A 20,808-nucleotide genomic window follows, 5' to 3' on the forward strand; every position below is an offset into this window, starting at 1 on the left:
AATATTCTCTGAAATAAGCAATTATTTATTTATATATTAGAGCTATCTCAAGTTAAGATGCAGGTAATTCTTACTTATTTTTATCCATTATATCAGTCATGCAATTACTGTAATACATTTCTACTGATTCTATTTCTGATATTACAACAAATTACTCTTTCTAAGGGGAGGGATGAATCAGGTGAGAGATGATACTACTAATCAGCACTTATTTTTAGGTAATACTGAGTTAAGATAAATGACTCAATCTACAAAAGAGTAAATATATGCAATTCGGTTAAAATGTATGACCGAGACACTTTCACAACAAAGTGCTGAAAGACGACGAACTCGATTTCTTCAAACTGGGAATTAAGTCGATTCCGAACCGATTGAAGATTGGTGGAAATACTATTGTTGTATTTTGTGAAATTAATGCTTCGATAATGATGAAGGGAACAGAAATTTGAGACACTAACTGTTAGGTCCATTCTGTGAATTCACGTTAAATAATTTTAGGCTGAACTTTCTAAAGAAAAATAGAAACTTCCAAAAAGGGAATGTGATAAATATCATTGGATTAAAAAAAAAAAACAATGAGTAAAAAACAACAAGGTGAGTAAGACCAATAGAACAAAGCAGCACACACAAATGATACAGGAAACTCTCCTCTGCCAGCCGAATCTCTATCTTTAATAAGCAGTTTCAAAATAGAAGCAGAACTTCTACTCGTTACAATGTAACATTCATTCAAAGGATTGATGTTACATAAGGTAACTGTTTCAACTTAAACCTGCATTTTTGTTTTTTGTTTATGCCCGAAACAATTTCTTTAAAGGTCTAGCACAATTCTGGCGAGTCTCTTTAGCTCATTCTCTCTATCGTCTAACAAGATATACGAGTAAAAAATACGCCAAATGTTTAAGAAGAACCATATCAAAATAATACTACAAATTGGATAAGAGTTTAAATGCTTTGCCGTTTTGTAGGTAGTAAAATACAGATTTGTAAATGTTAAGACTTTGTTATTCTAATTGTAACTTTATATCTAATTTGATTTTATTTATTTATCTTTAAATCTTTCAACAACCCCTTTTCGTGCCTATAATGATAATGGTCCTGTGTCGGTACTCATATGTTGATGTAATATTTTAACAAACGTGCGACAATTGCTTTTACCTAAAGAAACTCTCTTCGTCTTTTCATTTCCCAAATCAAATTGCATCGATAGACATGTTGTCAATTCTTAAATATCACTTGAATGTATCTTTTATTTATATTTTTACGCTTTAATAATTAAATGTAAGAAGTTAATATCAGACAAATAGTATTTCAAAGTCCATGTCAAATTGCTTATAATACTAGATGTACATACTGTTGGACTGATGAAAACATTTTTTTAAAACTCAAGTACTTTCAATGATACAAAATAATCATTATTGGAATAATAAATGTAGAACAGAATTTCACTACGTGCAATAGGTCTATAACATTCTCAAAATTTAATAGGAAGTTAACAGCGACATTAATTCACTCTTGTCAGCTCACAAAGGATGTTCACAATAATGCAAAAGCACTCAAACACATTATTTCTAACTTTTTATAATTTTCCTTCGTTAAAGCAGCAGGGCAGTTTTTTAATCATTAAAAAATCTGATAATGTAACCTGTTTTAGTAGCGACATAAAAATAGTCAATAAAGCATCTGAAATATTTTTCTGTACTTTCTTCTGATGTGTGTACTGCACTGTTTCTTGTTTGAGACCGAGAAAAAACCAAAATAAGTAATGTGCAGAGTACAAACTGATAAACAGAAGTATTAAATGTACTACAGTGTAGTAGTTTAAGAAAATATAGTTAATATAGTGTTATATTTATAATATTGAAATATCATTTTCAAGTGTCGTAATTATATTTTTCAGAACTAGGGCCAGCAAGAGATGGAGAGATGTCTGGACCATTTACGTTTTTGAGGCCCCGGTACTTTGAAAAAAATCCGACGAGCCGTGTAAATTTCCTGGCAAAATAATTTAAATTACATATGGCACCATCCGTTAAGCTTTTTCCCATTTTAGAAAATAAAATATCGTAACATTAGAGACGAGTTTTATAATAAAATCGTAAATGCTAATAACGAGTAGAATCTTCATTAAGTATGTCCTCGCTCGAGATACAACACACGATCCCCTTCTATCTCCCCTTTCCCTCGGCCTTAAACCGCTGAAATTTAATGGCATCGATCCCCTAATGCACAAACTTCTGTGCAAAATTTCACAAATTTTCGACAAAAGGCGTGGGAGTTATTAAGTTTCAAACTGGGCAAACAAAATTGTGCCTCACCTACACAAAGAAACAAACAAGAACATCCATACATATAGGAAAAAAATTCCCAATTTTCTTTTTGCATTTCTCAGTTTGAGGTCTTCAGAGTTCCAAAAATCACAAGAAACAACTATCAGCTATTGCCACAACCCCATTGCATATAAATTATTACATAATGAGAAAGATGATATAGATATATTGAAAGCACCAGGCATATACTGTATATACTGGCCTTATCACATGTGAGAGAGACCTCTCATCTGTGACAGGGATACAATATATACAAAGTATACAGGGATTTAGTATACTGGTCTAGTATACATTTGTTTCACTAATAGGTCACTAGCAAATAGTTTAGAAAATTATTGATAGCGATGAGATGATTGATCGGAATCGAAATATCTCATCGCAATTTCCGATTCTTAAAAATGATTCTTCCGCATTTTATAAGAAAATGAATTATTTGTTTCAGTCAAAGATTAAAAATTTTTTCAGTTATGATATTAACACGTTAACTGCTATCCGACACGCTAGCAGTCATAGTTGTTAGGGCTGTTCAGAGCCCTAATTAGTACGATCGCCGGCGCGTCGGATAGCTTTGTTGACATGAAAGTTTCCAATAAACTAATATTTAATTGAGAATTAAATATTAGTTTATTGGAAACTTTCGTGTCAACAAAGCAGAGAGTATGCAATGTCCCAACATGAAGTGATGCCCGTTGTGATGGACTTTTCTTTTGTATAGTCAGAGCAATGAGAGATCAGTAGGTACTAATTATGGTTAATAATGAATGAATTCAAAAACATTTAACTCATGACAATGATATTTATTTTGCTTATTTCATCATTTGCCAAACCTAATTTCGTATTAAATACAATGGAGTTAAATCATTTACAAGATGTGCCCATTGTGAGAAGCACGAAAAAGTGCATTGCATCGGCCAACAAAGCAATTTCCAGAGATGGCAACTCTGCACGACACAATGAAATAGTTTGTAGAGTAAAAGGGAATTAACTTTAATTTCTTTTGGGGTAGTGTTGCAATATTAGCTTTATCTGAAATAAGAATACAAATTTATTTTGTAGTATTCAACAAAAGCATGCGTATCCACATATAAATGGAGAACTTTCACATTTCTTTCAAAAGATCGATTCTGGATTTCCCAATCATTTTCCATTCATATGCTCAATATTTATCAATTAATGAATGTACCGAGCTCTTAATGTAAATCATTAACTTTTTCTAAACTAAAATAAACTTTAGAAAGTATCAAAAAGAATTGGAATCAAGAAAAATTTTGGCATCATCTCATCACTAGATATAACATTAACAAAAACTCATCACCATCTTAGCTGCATTTTCCACAGAACTGGGAATAAAAGCAAATCTCGAAGAGTCGGAATTAATTTGTCATAACTTCGACAAGAACATGTCTTATCCTTAGAAACTGAAGATATTCAAAGAGACAAAAAAGGGGCACTTCCTCAATTTCATGGCGTGCGAAATGTTATCGGCAGCATGGCGATCGTTTTACGATAACTATCGGTTGATGCATAAACACGGTGGCCGGATACCAATGTAATATTACTTTTCAGAAGAATTAATATGATGTTTGGTTTGTTAATTTTAATATCTGTAAATGCCTTATGTTATTTTTGTTTAGACTCAAATGCTGGCCCTATAAAGTAGACTTAAAATGTTTATCAGTGTACTGAATTTTTGCTGGAAAATAAAAATAAGGTCGTTTGTTGTAATGACAGACCTTTTGCCTTTCTTGGGCCTCCACAACAGGGTCTAATCAAACTTATTCTGTATGAAAATGTACATAAACCAAGTTAATTTTTATATAGATATTCCCATATATTTGTTCACACATTATCCACTAATTTAATTAAAAATTTCCATTTGATAATAAACTACGGTAAAATTTTGACAAATTAGACATTGAATTAGGTCTTATGGCAAATAATAAGTGTTTAATAATTTTAGCCATTGTAATATATTCTCAACAAACATGCAAGATCATGCTACAATATAAAATGTTAAAAATGTTTTTTATTTTTTTTTTTAAATTAAATATATTTTTATTTTTACAACTCGCCAACATTTAAAAATAAATAAACAAACTTACATTCTTACATTTTCGAAAAACACAAAGAAGAGTATCAGAAAAAGCAAACTAACACTCACTATCTCTTGACCCCATAATTGTTTTCGGGGTGTGAGCAGTGTCGGGAGAAGCGATCATACCGACGTCTTTGGGAGAGTGCGGACCTAAATGACCTCCGCTCACGGGAATGAAACTACTCGGCGCTTCCGACTTTACTTTTGTCTGCTGCGAAATGTGCGGCGAGTGGATTGGACATGGATTTCCACTACCTGAAATTGAAAAATAAAATTACTTTAATATTTGCTTAAATATAAAAACAAATTTTCTAGAGCGCATGTGTTTTTAATTTTTCTAGTGTAGTAAAGGATCGTAAAATGGCATCCGATCAAACCTCGATTTAGCATTAACTTTTATTTGCCTCCGAGACTGGCACTAAATAGAACGCGGTGTTAAACCGAAATACCTCAAACAATAGGAATTACATGTAGCAATGAGGTCTACATGCAAGTTTGAATGTTACATGACATGGTAATAATGCCTTTTGTAATGCATAATTGTAATTTAATGCCGGAGAGTTCTTTATTTAATATTACGGTAAAGATCTGTTTGCAAATATTCATTGGTGCTTTACAAAGACGGCGCATCGAGATTTGACTATTTATTAAAATTTTCACATCCTTTTAATGAATTTTTTAGAATATATGCTTCTTTAACCCTTTAAGATCTTAAATCTTTCTCTGTATGTGGAGATGAAATCCCTCAAGGGAAACTTGTATAGCAAAATTTTGGCTAATTTCAGGGCTACATCTCGCAAAGAGTCACGTCAATTCCTTTCACCTTTTCAGCCCGTAGGTACGGTCTGTGGCTCTGGTAAGGTCCCAACTGCTTCATTCGGAACTGCATTTGTATCCTAGTCTTTCGTTGCAATCAACAACATTCTGATGACATTTTGAATGCAAAGTAAAAAATATATAATAGTAAAATTAATATTAAATGGAGTACGGTACAAATATAAAGATGAAAAAGAACGAAATCCCTGGCTCACTCGATTATCAAGAAAATTAAAAATATCTGTTTCATGTTGCATTGGTTAACCATTCTAATATGTCGAATGCTTCACTAGGTGTACACACAGTGAAACACCTGATGCATTAGAAACCTGTGATTCATTAATCATTGTTTTCTACTTGTATTGTAATAAACAAAACATGATACTAGCTCAATAGTGGGCCTATAGATCACTGGCAATCATTATTGTGTAAAAACTTTGTAATTTCTGGAATTAGTAATCTTTGAAGTCACGATTCACAAGAAAATTTTAATGTAACTGTCTCAATATAACGTGTGATAGATATAGAACAGTTAATAATAAAATTCTATATTTGGTTCTTTCACTTGTATGAAGAGAATTAAGTATTATCATTATCATTTGAAAACAATAACCTTAAATTTAGTTGTACGCCTTCCATAAAAATAATGTTACGTAAAAGAAATGTTAGTTACATCAAAGGAAATATAATTACTTTAAAATTAAATTAATAAAGTTCAAACATTTTTTTGATACATGGTTAATGGTTATAATAAAGTACAATTTTAGAATACACTAAACATTAACAATTATTGAAGGTCACGTTGCTATAAATGTCTGGCAAAAGTAGTGAAGATGAAGACTTACATCATTCGTTAATAATACGGGGTGTACAAAAAGTTACTGTGCAGTGGAAGAGGTTTAAGTAAAGTAAAGCAAATGACCAAAAATGTCCTTGGAAACCTCAGAATTCAAGAGTGGGAGGGCCAGATTCTGTGGAAAATTATACAATTGACAAAGAAGTCTTCTAAAAACTCTAGTTCAAAAACTGGGATGTACGTGAGCAAGCAGTAATGCTTGCTCACGTACATCCCGTATTGCGTATTGCATCACATACATCGTATTGCAATACATCACGTATTGCGAAATGGAAATGCGAGACGTACAACTTATGGGTCTCGAATGTAACAAATGTGCTGTTACAAATTTTTAAACTGCATAATAACTTTTCAGACACCCTGTATTATTCTACTAAAACTTTCAAGAGGAATCCGATGAGAGTAACCACAGCATTCTTTATCAGCACATAAGCTATATAACGTTTTTTAAAATTCATACCAAATGTCAATTATATCAAAAAGAAAGTACCATGTTCAATATCGCTGCCCCAAGAAGCTTGACTATGTAAACTAGCCGGACTGTGTCCATAATATCCACTGACGTCACCAGCCGACTTATCAACATCATCTTCAGGCGACGATATTCGACGTAACCTTTTATTGCGTGGTTCGGGAGAAGAACTGGCGGAACAGTGCTGCGAAGGATGCGTGCTGTGAGTGGGCACCGAAGTTATGGACCCTCCTTGTGCCGAACTCAGCACCCTGTGATCTGGCGGAGATGAATAATTATTACAATAGTAAGGGGGTGACTCCATCTTGATCAGATTGACAGGAGGCTGAGTACCATTGGAAGGCTGCATAATTGATGCTAAACAATTCAAAATATAATTTTTTATGATTAGTTATACATAGTAATAAATTTTTTTTCTTCGAAACAATTCGTGAAAATTTAGCATCTATTATTTAATAAAAATTGATAATCACTACATTAATTAAATCTTAATATATAATACAGACAGAACGGCAACAAATTAGTAGACAATTGGAAAACTTATAATTATATATTCTCAAACACACAAATGCAAAGCTTGTATTATAAAAATATGAGGTTTATTGTATAGATCAAAGTACTATTTATAAGATTTTAGACATTCTCCTCCTCGGTATAAGATTTTAGACATTCTCCTCCTCGGTGATCGGCTCTACGACATCTAAATGTGCTGTAGAGCAGAAAATTGAAAGACAAGACATACAAAATGTTTCATCAACATAAAACATTTTGATGTGTCCTATCTTTCATTATCATAACACATTTTGTTGTATTATATCTTTCGTAATTCAGGGGTATTTATAAGCAGGATGCAAAATATTATAGTAAATAGGATGCAACAATAATTGTTCCACCATTACATCCACAGCCAATATTTCTGTAGATATTGCATAATCAACATCATACGTTATTAACGACAGTGCATTTTAAATGACCTTTTCATCTTTCAATCCACAGTAATTAAATTTACAATGAATATATTCATAAAAGTTTATATATAAAGATTGAAGCATGTACAATTGAAGAGCAAGTTCTTAACTGTACAGCCAGTGAACAAGTTTTTGGTTCTTAAACTTTATATTAACTGAACTGAACTGTATATCATTGAAGAAATTTATCAATAACTGATGATCCTAATGAGTTGAATAAAAAAGCCTCTATTAACTGTCATTTTATCATCGAATCCTGTATTAAATGTGTAAAAAAAAACCCGATAATCTGTAAATTATCTCAACGTATTCTCATTTTAAAAAATATTAAGATTCCAATTCATCCACTAATTCAATGTAATGATACTGTCGGATTAACTGGTCCATAACTAGGCTAATTCTATATGTAAATATAAAGTAGTTTGGACTGAAGGTAGGTGACAGCCTACCTTTAATTCGAACTATTTTATACCTATATATTTAATTAGCGAGTTACAACCTGACAAATCCTGCGGGATTTCAAACTTAGTTTACCATGTAATTTGATGTATAAAATATTAAAAATAGTTACTTCTTATATATGTAAATTTGTAAGGATAAAACTGCTTTTTTGAGTTTACTGTCATTCGAGTAAGTGCTTTTGAGCAATGCACTCGAGCACCGATTGAAAGCACTCGAATATGCGCTTTTATATTGTAAAAGCTGTCTACGAAAGTAAGTGATGCTCTTGAAAATGAGCACCACGCACTTAAGGGTAGATAAGATTCTTGAACCTAAAAGAACAGTTTAATCTTTAGTTTAAACAGTTTACTTCTCTTTTACAATACATTAAAAAAGTAATATGAACTACCTATTTGTAAATATAGTTCTATCTATTAAATATAATGAAAATCAAACTTTCTGCAAGTTATGAAAAATCAGTTTATTTAATATTTCAATTTTAAAAATCCGCACGAAAAATGCAATCCAAAGGCTCGTTCAGATACATTCGGTAATTTACTCGAGTGGAAAGTAATTTAGAATGTACAGTGGGAAAAATGCAAAATTTAGTCGAATAGTTTAGTACATAATTTAATTCTATTTTTCTAATCAAGTAGCTGTCCTACCACCGTAAACAATCAAATATGTCTAGACGGAAATTTTTGGTCAATTTCATTAGTTTCTGTAGCATTATTCAGTGCCGTACGAATGCATCTACCTCCGTCTGTATTGAAGCTTGCTGCATGCACAAGTGTACTCAAGTCTGGGAACTTTTTATGTATTCGGTCCATCGACTGACTAGCTTCTCTCATATATGAAATTGCTAATTCATTAGAAGTCTATTTACTTAAATGTATTAAATGTTTTTTGAGCTTAATTCAGCTTATTTTCAAATACATACTTAAAATATCAATAGAACGTTAGAACATTTTTACTGGAAATTTGAAAAACATTCAAAAATGTTCTAATGTTCCATTGAATTTTTAAGTATCTATCTGATCATGAGCCTTATTAAGCCGAAAAACCACTTAACACATTTAAATAGAATGACCTCCATAATTAATTAGTCATTTTATATATGCATAAAGATAGACGAAGTTATATAAGTTCTCTTGTGCCCTGTACGAGATTTTGACTTGACGTTAACGAAGTTGGAAGAAAATAAAACTAATAATACTGTTTTAGAAATCAAAAACTCAAGCGGAACGATCGCCGTAATTAATCAGGCTATTAATATGCCATAATTAATAATTAAAAACTAAATAATTTGGCATTAGAGTTCGACATTAGGTGTCATCATTTAACAAATTATTATATTTATGAATTTATATAATTAATTTTGAACATTCTGAAAGAAAAGAACTAGTCCTGAGCAGGACTCGAACCGGCAGTCTGCAACCTCTGCTTACCAGTTATGCAATTAGACCCTGACCAAATCTTCAATTACAGATGTATTTAAATTTAGATATAATCATTCATGGTTACTTACATTATTAATTTAGATAAGACATGATACCTAATGTCAATCTCTATGCCAATTACTTAGTTTCTAATTATGAATTATGGCATATTAATAGCCCGATTAATTACAGCGATCGTTCAGCTTAGTATCAATATGTCGGGTTATGGGAAATCAATATATATCAAAAACTTAAACAGTTAAATACACAAAACTCATTTATCCAATTCTGTGTTAAAAAGTATAAGTGGAAGACCTTTAGAGAAGGTCGCGATCGCACTAGGAACAAAGCAAGTACGTTCAAAGCAAGATCTCAAGTGGGTTTACACTCGCAAGTAACTTGTATACGAATGCTCTACTTGTACACGTATAAGTAATTTGTATGTGCAAATGATGTTTTAAGTGTAAATGGTGTTTTAATTGACCAATCTGCAAAGGATTTCAGAAGTAGCATAAGAACTTTATTTATTTATAGTTATATTTGATTGCATTATTTTCCTTTTTATTTCTGTTACATTAAGTTTGGGGTTATTCCGTTAAATCTCAACACTTCCCAGTTTATTAGCTCATTTGCATAATTGTGTTAATATAATTTTGGAACTTCACTTCATGAAAGTATTTTTAATTTTTGATGAGCATTATTTTAATTAATAAATAAATTATTTATCTGTAAATACAAGTTGATGAGATTTTTACAATGTCGTAAGACTATGTAAATTAGTACAATGTCATTAAAGTATATAAATCAGGGCTGTGGAGTCGGAGTCGTGGAGTTTTGGTGTTTTAGCCGGAGTCGGAGTCGGTAGATTTTTATGCGACTCTACAGCCCTGGCAGGGCTGTGGAGTCGGAGTCGTGGAGTTTTGGTGTTTTAGCCGGAGTCGGAGTCGGTAGATTTTTACGTGACTCCACAGCCCTGGTATAAATGCTTTTAAAGCTAACAGTAGCATCATTTAGCTCAGCTGATCGGCAGAGAATATGAGCTTGGAGCTTTGTATTGTGAGTTTTTAAATTCTTAATTTTGGGAGAAGGGAAAAAACCCTTAATCATTTTTGTATTCTATTTTAATTATTGAATTTTGTATAGCAGTAATTATCAAAGTCTGAACTGGCAAGTAATTAGTTTTAGTAGTACTTTTTTCTTTAAAAACTCTAGTACAAGGATTGCCAGAAAATGTTTTTAATTCTTGCAAGTTTCTATGATATAAATCTTGGGCTTTAAGAGCTAATTTTGGATTAAGAAAAACAATTATATATTATTATCTTCCATTTATGTATCTCAAGTTAAACTTAAAAGTTTTTCTAAACTCACAATGTAAGTCAAGCTAATTTATACTAATGAATCAAAGCTGTAGATACAGTAAAATCTTGCTAATCAAAACTGTTAAATAAATCTGTCTACAGGTCCCTGGCACAGTACAGTATATAGCATTTTCCTTTTAATAGATCTCTAAGTCAATACTGCTAACCTTAACTTATTTTCCCATGTACTCTCCATCCTTTGATGGGTCGTTGATCTTTATTTTCTCATCTTGTCTGAATAGGGACATTTTAAGATAAACACTAAGGCTCTGCCATTACAACCTTGCATTGACATCCTTTTACTGACACTGTACATCAATGAAATTCTGATTGGGACTCAAGGGGGTGCCTCGAAAACCCATTAAAGTGTTCTTTTGTGTAGAATTTTGTAATTATTCTAAGAATAAATTCATGAGAAAAACTTAATAATTGGAAATATACATCCACAGGAAAATTTTAAAGTATTGAACTTGTTAACTCGGGACTTTTTTGGCCTTTTTAATTAAACTTTGACTCGACATGGTTTTACTCTAAGAGATGATTTAATATTTAGTTCATAAAGAAGTCTTTCGTTCATCGCACCATGTAATTTTGTTGATTCTCTTCCAAGAGAACAGTTGATTATTCCCCTTTTTTTGAATCTGAATATGTTTTTTTTCTCAAAACTGGAAGTGCAATTTAGAATATATTTTTTTCTTTTACTGGGAGCAAGTGTTTAATATCTGATAATTTGGAAATTGATAAAGATTCTACTCCTAGTATAGTCGGGTTAAACAAACATGCTTTGCCTAAATAAAGTTATTTAGTTGACTATTACTTTATTACTTTATTTTTCCAGTTAGTTGACTGGTTTGGTTTTGTTTTATGTAACAAGATGTTCTTATTCTCAAATCTTTTTTGAAGGGCTGCAATTTTAAAAAAATTATAGACTTATAAATCTCCACCATTATCCGTCTGTGTTTCCTTAATCTCAAGAATGCAGTTAGATAGACAAAATCAGAGACCAGATGTGTAAAACTTAGTGGCAGGAGGCCCCCGATTAACTCGTATATGAACTTTTGATGCAAATCCAAAGTCACATTAGTTCAATTCAAAAACTTTCCCCAGTAATGAGTTATAGACGATGATATGACTGTTGCTAACAGGAAAATTATTATGTACAGGGGCAATACACTAACTTTTTTTTTAATGTATAAGATTTCCATTCTATTTGGCAGTTATTATTAACAGCATAACTATCCCCCCTTTGGGACTAAATTCCAGTATTTAATGCCTAATTATGATGTCTAGTGCCACAACTCTCGTAGCAATATAATATAGTTTTCTTAGTTTTGATAGATTGGGAACCATTTTGCGTGAAAACACTTTAAATCAAGCTTATTAAACAAAAGTTAACTGTTCCATTCAACATAAGTTAAATTTGTGAAATAGAAGGAAATTTTTCTCAGAAAAAAGTAGATTAGGGATTATTTTTCCCTTTGGACAGTTAGAATAATTTACTGTACTCGTGACAATCTTTACAGGATTTTACAGTTATGTGGCAAGTTTGTAATTGGTCAGGTTAATAGTTTTCTTAATATCCAGTTGATGACTTAGTGCATCTAATCTTCACAGAATTCTTTTTGATGGCGTAACTAATTTCACTCATTATAGACTTTACACACTAGAAATGGATAATTAATCCTATCAAAAGTAATTTGTGATTGCATTAGTTTATATAAATGGCACCAATTTTCATAAATGAAAGCAACTCTTAGTTGGCACCAGAAAATATTTTTAAGGTCATCTTCATTTTCTACAATAAACATCATTAAGCATATAAGTCGGAAAATTAAAATTGGTACTAGATAACATGCAATAAAATGAACACCCCACACAATTTTTCAGCAAGTGGAGTTTATAAAATAAACTGAAAACCAGGGCTGTGGAGTTGGAGTCGTGGAGTTTTGATGTTTTAATCGGAGTCGGATGGTAAGGAAAAGTCGGAGTTGGTAGATTTTTATGCGACTTCCACAGCCCTGGCAGGGCTGTTGAGTCGGAGTCGTGGAGTTTTGGTATTTTAGCCGGAGCTGGATGATAAGGAAAAGTCGAAGTCGGTAGATTTTTACGTGACTCCACAGCCCTGCCGAAAACGTTTGATCCACAAACTGCTTTGGGTTTCAAATTACATAATTCAAAGTTTCAAACGTTCAAAGACATTTTAATAAAGAATTTTTTAAATCGACAATTGGGTTGCTGTTTCTATAAATTGAATATTAAAATTTTTACACTAACTTGTATGCAGTTCATGCAATGATTATTAGATACTTTTTGAAAATTATTGTGAACAACAATCCAAAAGCAGTACTTTTTTCAACCATTCTAAAAAAAAAAAAAAAATTGGGACAGCATACTAAGAAACAAGTCTGTCCATCTTAACAAGGATGGCTGGTCACTTTATTATAGAGGCTGGCATTTCCTTCCTTTTTTATTTGTTAAGCAAAAGTAGTATTGTTTTATCCTGTTCTTCATATGTACATTTTTTTCATTGTTTACCTATATTTCATGCCATTTGCACTTTGAATCGATTTTTTTCTTTTTACTACTGCTGCTTTTCAGAACAAAAACTGTCCCTATTCTGTACTGTACACACATTTGTTTTGCTTTTACTCGTTTTTCTAATTGTTCCACAATCCAAAGGTTTTATTCAATACTAAGCACAATGTTTTTTTCATTTGAAATTTGCCATTTTAGCATTAATATTTACAAAATTTCTCATTTTATAACATTTTTTTAGCCTCTAATATAGACAATTTATTGATACAATCAACAAATTGTCTATATTAGTATTTAAACAGAGAAAGCAAGTGAAACATTACAAGCGGACTGTTCCAGCATATGTGAGAGAGCAAACATACTTCGAAAGTATGGAATTCAGACATCTCTCTGTTAACTGGCATAATCTACTTGTGAAATTTCGCTTGCCTTCTCTACAGGTATTCATTTTACCATTCTAATAACCTGTAATATTGACATAGTAAGCAGACCGGTCCCCGACTGTAAAATGAATTACGACAATAGAACTTCTCACTTTTACAAAAAAATAAAAAATAACTTGTTGGTTGTTGTAACCCTGTTTTTTGCGTCCATCAAATTCTGATTAACCAAAAACCAAATTACAAAAAGATTTTATTTACAAGATTTTATTATAATTTGCTTACAAATTTTTATTAATTTTTACTTTATTTATTCTTTTGTTCTTTGGCAAATACTGTTGCTAAAATTACAAAAAAGAACCAAACTGTTTTGAAAATTAAATAATTCTTTTTCTTCCATTGCCACAAAAACACAAAATACATACATTTTTAAATTATAATGCATCTAAGTTCTTACTACAGAAAGCTATTTTATGTAAGACTAAATTAATTTTGCTATAAAATATGTTGCCGGCAAAATATGAAATTCGGACATTGTAGAGAATTGTCTGGGTGATCTACAGAACTTCTAAAGTCAGTTAGCAAAATATTTAAATAAATACAATTACTGTATATACTTTACTAGGCATTTTATAGAATGGCCAGACACACTGCTGTAAAAGTATGAGTACGAGATGACTATTCATTTTATTCTTCCATCTTTTTAACCAATTCATAAATACCTAGTCATTGACTGAAATTAATGCATTAAAATGTCATTGTTGAAATAACAGTAACTCTCACAAATTTACAAGGAGGCTACAAGAAGGGGGTTGGTGTTTTAGATGGATACTGTGTGAAATACTCGCAAAAACATTACGAAGCAAATGTTTTACAAGGAGTTAAAAGTAGACGTATCTGCAAAGAACGGCAGATATGTCTAATTTCATAATCTACTAAATGGGAGTTAAAACTAGTAAGAGAAGTGAATAATACAAAAACTATGGGGAAAAAAATAACCAGTGACGACAAGATTCCTAATGTAAGTACAGCACATTGAGGGTGCAGGAAAAACTAAGCCAATAGAAGAAAAAACAGTGCAGTCAAATTCTACATTTCACATAAAGTATATTGAATAACTCGCTATGACTCTTGCTTCTATTGCCAAAATTATGACAATATAATACACCATACTTGGCCTATCAACTGAGTGTAGTAAGAATATTTAGCTTCATATAGAGCATTTTTTCTTTACAGCTCTGGTGAACCCTGTCAACAGAAACAAAGGTTGCAAGAAAGGTATTGTAGTGAAACCTTTTGATTTTATAAGAATTTAATTCTTGCTGTCGAGTGAGTAGATAAAACTACCGAACATTGGTAACTAGTTATATTCTCACTTTGTAAACTTCAAGCAACCAGACTGTTGGCAAAGTTCTCTTCATGTGTCTACTACCTATTTAGTAGATTGCCCAAGTATTGCATTGCCTTGTTCAACCAATATCAAGTTGAAATCATAGGTCCAACTCATCCTTATGGTGAATTTAAGTATATCTTTGATTAGCAAGACAATCTAATGAAGTGTGGTGTTAACCTTATATTTTGTTGTTTTTTTTTTTTTTTTGGTAAACTCTTTTGTCTATCCCTTTATTTCCAGTCTTGGAAGCTTGTCCATACCTGTTTGTGTGACTTCACATCTAGGGTTTCCCTCATTCTTCCTGTCTGATTGTGAAGAACTGGTCGGGCGAGTTTTGATAGTTGTTCTTGGAAACTGAAGTGAAGCAAGGAGAGTTAAACTTCTGGATGAAGGAAGAGAGACTAATTTTGGCTGAGAGAAAAGCCAGGTCAGACGGGAGTTCCCTCTTTTTGTAAGAGAAGAATTCTGTGGATCAACAAAGGAGGTCATCAAAGGAAAGCACGTGGTGTCGCGGTCTTTGAGTCGAACCAACATGGAGGACGAAGACCATGCTTTGTCTTCGAAGACTAGATAGTTGAAATCATACCAGTAGATGTTACCTTACTGCATGGTATTCTATATTGAAATGCCTTTTTTTTGCAATTATACTTTTTGATTTTTAATACATTTTTCTATCTCTAATCATCCAGGACTGCTCTAATGGTATTGTTCACATTGCCATCTCCCGATACTGGTTGATTTTTGTAATAAATTGTTGGGGCATATTATCGTTTGATTGACATCCCTACTGGCCAATAATCCGAGTCTAGTAGAGGTTTTTTCTTTACATGTGTTTATTGTCTTTAATAAACAAAATACAAGAAGTTTGTGAGGATATATTAATAGTTTGTACAGGTCATGGACAAAGAATCTTAACTTCTCACAAAGGTTTGTGGCATTAAGAGCTTTAAATCCAAGAAGCTGAGGAAGACGCATCATTTGCTTGATACTTTTACTCTTCTTGGTGCTCCATTAATACTTCAGATAACAGAAGACTTGGCAAACAAAATCTGTATTTTGAAGAATTACTGATCTCAACTGAAAACTGTGCATAGAAAACCCAACAAGGAAGCATAAAATAAGTAAAACAAGATATAAAAAAACAATCAAAACATGGATGCAGGATAAAGATAATCTTTCGTTGGAGTGAACATATATTTTTCATCCAGTGAATCAAGAATAGAGACTATAATTCAGGTATTAAAACATCTCTATAAGAGACATTGTTTGGTTGCAAAATAAAAGTTGATTTGAACACTTCATATTTGCCAAAACAAGTGTTGAACATTACAAAACAAGAACTGAAAGGCATTTTAGATTTCTATTGATGCTGAAAAGAACAATGAGTATAAAGAGAGAGTGAATTCACAGCTGCACATGAATACGCAGTTGAAAATGCAGTAGCTTGAAGGCACAATCCTTAAAAAGTTTCTATTTTGATCCAAGAATTTGAAGTTCAAGACTATTTGTTGCAACCAGGGCTGTGGAGTTTTGGTGTTTTAGCCGGAGTCATCAAAAAATCTGCAGACTCCGACTCCTTTTTACTTACCAACTTGTTATGTATATAAAATGGAAAAGTATTGAAATCATGTCAAATTTGATCCTCCAAGTTTTTTTTTTTTTTTGCAAATCTACATGTTTGGAGACCTCCTGAACCCCTGAAAAAAGTCAATAAAGGGAAAAAATTTGCGCGTGCATGTTGGCATTTAATTTCTTTATTTTCAGTTCTGAGATATTAAACCATATCTCAAAATGGGTAAAGTTTAAGAAACGAAATGTGGCACTGTAGCTTGCGTATAAAGGGGCATTAATACTAATAAAGTTTGGTTCTTAATTAAAGGTTGACAGGGTGAAGACATAAAAGTGTCATATCTCTTAATGCATATTTCGCTCATTATTAGCATTCGAAATTTAAAAAAGTAAAATAAAACTCGTCTCTACCCTCAAAGTAAGCTTTTTTTGCCATTTTATAATAGTACAGTAAAACCCATTAAGATGTTCTCGCCTAAGATGTTAGAATGTATATGGGGACATGATTTAGTTCAACCACTTTGACGCTTAATAACTAACTCCTGTGTTAAACCATCCGACTCCGATTCTGTCCACTCTTACCATAGAAATTATTAGACTTCAAAAGGGTGAACAAAATCATGCCCCCCCCACAGTCTAATATCCACACATATAGAAAAAAACCTTGAATCTTTTGCATATATCTCTAAATTTCAAGGTGTCCTGAATCCAAAAATGTAAAAATTTGGGAGGGGTCATTTTTTGACCCAGAGCTACACTTTTCCTCTGTTAAATATAACAGCCAGAAAAGTAAAAATTATCAAATACATATTTATATATTGACTGTGTCATTACTTAGAGGAGTCTTTTAGCTTTGGAATAAAAAGTTTCTACGCTCTATCTTTATTAGAACTCTATTTATTGAAATCTTTTATTCTGAGGTTACGTGATGACATCAGAATTTCCAGGTCTCTTTTGGTAACAAGTCCACCCCTGGTCGGAGTCGGTAGATTTTTACGTGACTCCACAGCCCTGGTTGCAACTGTTTCTAAAATCAACTGTACCTCCTTACTTGTCCTCTTTGTTTCAAAAATAAAAAAATCTTAGTTCACAAAATTAAAATCTAGAATTTCAGACAAAGAAACATGAAGAGACTCTTAACACAAGTTCCAACCTGCCGAACAACGTTAGTTGTGTTCCAGTCACAGAAGTAGATTAGGATACAGGAGAAACTTGCATCATCTTGGCTATTGTAACGTATGTGACTAATGTTCGATGGATCTTATCAACTGGAAACAAAACAAGCTCTCTTGAAACAGTTATACTCTAAGATTGTAATTCGTTATAGTGCTACATTCTGTGATAAACTAGATGGAACAATGATCAAAATTAGCAGTACAATTAGCATTAGTTCGTGCTTGCTTTTACAGATAATAATATCATCAAAAATAAAACATTAGTATACACTAATAATAATATCTTCTATATACTTTATCTCAAAAATCAGAATTATTTTGTAGATTTTATAGATTGTCTAATACAACGGTGGGCAACCCCCGGCCCGCGGGCCAGCTACGGCCCGTGAAAAGTTTCTATCCGGCCCGCGAGATGTTTAGAAGAAATTATAAATAAATATTTTTCGATGTAATTCGTCTAGTTTAAATTGAATATTATTTTCTGAAGTGTTGTGGCAGCAATGACAGGAAAAAATAAGGGAGTCATTTCCTTATTCAAACAAAAAATGGGAGAACAGAATTTTTCTAAATTATTTATATCTCATCGCATCATCCATCAAGAAAATCTATGTGCAAAAGCTATGCAATTAGAAAATGTAATGTCTGTCGTATCCAACTACATAGTGCTGTTTTTATTGTGTTTAAAGTCACTTAGATGTTACAAATAGGTGAGCCGTTCACAGCCCGGCACACGCATTTGTAAAATCTAAGTGACTCATACAACATGGAATTCATATAAAACGGAATAATCAACAGTGTTATAGGGGGGTCGACTGTAGTAATTAATTTATTTTTATTTATTTATTTATTTCATATTTGCAGACTAAAAATTTACAAGTCACAAGGTGTCAATTAACTACTATGGCCCGCGGAAAAAACGTAAAATTTATTCTGGCCCATGTTATAAAAAAGGTTGCCCACCCTTGGTCTAATATATCTAGTCATTCTATACAACATCTGAATTTCATACTTTGTCGGTAAAATTATAAAAAATAATCTCTCACTTTGATATATTGGGTTGTTCGGAAAGTAATTTAGTTTTTTTTACCACTAGACGGATTAGTCGTATTTTTCCTGCCATTTTCATTCTAAACCGTATTATCATTATATATTTTGACAGCTAGCATTTTAAGGCTTATTTGTAAAAAATTTTGTTTGATTCTGTGCAATTGTTTATTTTTTTGTGTCCCATCAAATATGGAAGATCGAAAGCAGCATTTTTGGCATATTTTGCTCTATTATTACCGAAAAGGTAAGAATGCTGTTCAAACGAGAAAAAAATTGTGTTACGTGTATGGAGATGATGTATTGACAGAACGACAGTGCCAAAACTGGTTTACAAAATTTCATTCTGGCAATTTCAATATCGAAGATGCACCACGTTCTGGATGTCCAGTTGACGCCAATGAAAACAAAATAAAAAGGTACTGATTGAAGCAAACTGCCGAATAACAACACGTGAAATCACTAATTTGTAAAATTGAACTGTTTATGATTACTTGAAACAAATTGGTTTCGCTTCAAAGCTTGATATATGGGTTCCACATGTTCTTAAAGAGATCATCTCTCTGGTGGGATTTTAAGGAAATTTTTTTTTTTGGATCTTTTACCAGACAATTTAACAATTGATTTGAAAGTGTACTGCCATTGAGTAAACAAATTGAGTAATATCATCAAACAGAAAAGGTGGCCAGAATTGATCAACAAAACAGGTGTAATGTTTTACCATGATTATGTAAAATTCACACTAGTTTGGTAACTCGTCAGAAACTTATAATTTAGATGGGATGTGCTATCACATCGACCATATTCGGCAGATTGAGCACACTCAGATTTGTATAGACCGGAACAAGTAGTAATTTTTTTTTAACTAAGACATTTATTTGAAATGACAATGTCAAAAATCACATGGATTAGTTTCTTGTAAGCAACAATCAAAACTTTTATAAATGTGAAATCATACTACTACCAGAAACGATGACAACAGGTATTTGACCAAAATGGTCAATTATATAATTCAATAAAATATTTGTTAATTATAAAAATATTGTGTTTTTTCTGCAGAAAAAACCAAATACTTTCCAAACCCAATATATAATTACTTAAAATTTAAGAAACAATGATTTTGACCAGTAGAGGGTTTGATAGTTATTATTTGCTTTATATTTGTGGTGTTACTACATCGTGTTTGTATATCTACCCTTCCTGTGTACATATATGTATATATTTGTTTTGTTTTTCTCTTTTGTTTATTCCCTAGTTTGTCTTTTACATTTCTCCTTTTCCATATCACCAGTCAGTGTACCCTGGATATGTGTTTGGTCAATATAACAATGGCATAGCAAGGGGGCAAGGTCCGGATTGGTTGGGTGATGTTTCTGGGGAACAAAAAAAGGACATGAGGAGATAAATCTTTTTCTTTTCGGTGGAGTTTGTCCCAGTGTGGTGTGCACACAAGGTCATATGTTTGTATATTTGTAATAGAATTTTTGTTATATACATATATCTAGCTATAGTTAAGTATAATAGAAGTGTATATAAACTGTTTACTCATCTCTTCCCCATTCCATTCAATGTGAGGAACTACATATTTTATACTCATGCAAAATTACTTCATGAAAGTTTTTTTTTATTGGCAAAAACAACTCTAAAACCCATTATTAATCAAAGCACAAGTATGTTTGAGCTCAGCTGCCTTCACGTGCAAATACAGTCGACCCCCCTATAATTACGGTCCCTATAATTACGATTCCTATAAAACTACGAAAAAATATACGTATTTTGGAAATGTTGAGTCGGATTAGTGTAGAATCGATTAATTTTATGGAAGAAAACCTTTCAATCAGCCGTAGTCCGTAAACTTGACACGTGTCGGGCTGTGATTGGAACGACTTGTAAGAAATCGGATTCCTAATAAATTGGAACGTATCTATATCTTATAG

The 20,808-nt window shown here is 32.1% G+C and overlaps 1 protein-coding gene across 5 annotated transcripts in view; it reads right to left on the bottom strand.

The window, feature by feature from the left end:
* The window catches only part of LOC111629932 (nuclear factor 1 A-type-like), a 99,981-nt gene that overhangs the window by 15,860 nt on the left and 63,313 nt on the right, over positions 1-20,808 (bottom strand). For 4 of the 5 annotated variants that reach the window (XM_023373889.1, XM_023373887.1, XM_023373891.1 and 1 more), the window contains 2 exons: positions 6,588-6,926; positions 4,486-4,680 (listed from right to left, as the gene is read on the bottom strand). In XM_023373889.1, the coding sequence (XP_023229657.1) occupies positions 4,486-4,680; positions 6,588-6,926 (534 nt within the window). The remainder of the gene's footprint in view (positions 1-4,485; positions 4,681-6,587; positions 6,927-20,808) is intronic. The other variant, XM_023373888.1, reaches the window with a different exon arrangement.

The sequence above is a fragment of the Centruroides sculpturatus genome, unplaced genomic scaffold, assembly GCF_000671375.1.
Source record: "Centruroides sculpturatus isolate CEXI.00-Female unplaced genomic scaffold, Cexi_2.0 scaffold441, whole genome shotgun sequence".
Taxonomy (NCBI): domain Eukaryota; kingdom Metazoa; phylum Arthropoda; class Arachnida; order Scorpiones; family Buthidae; genus Centruroides; species Centruroides sculpturatus.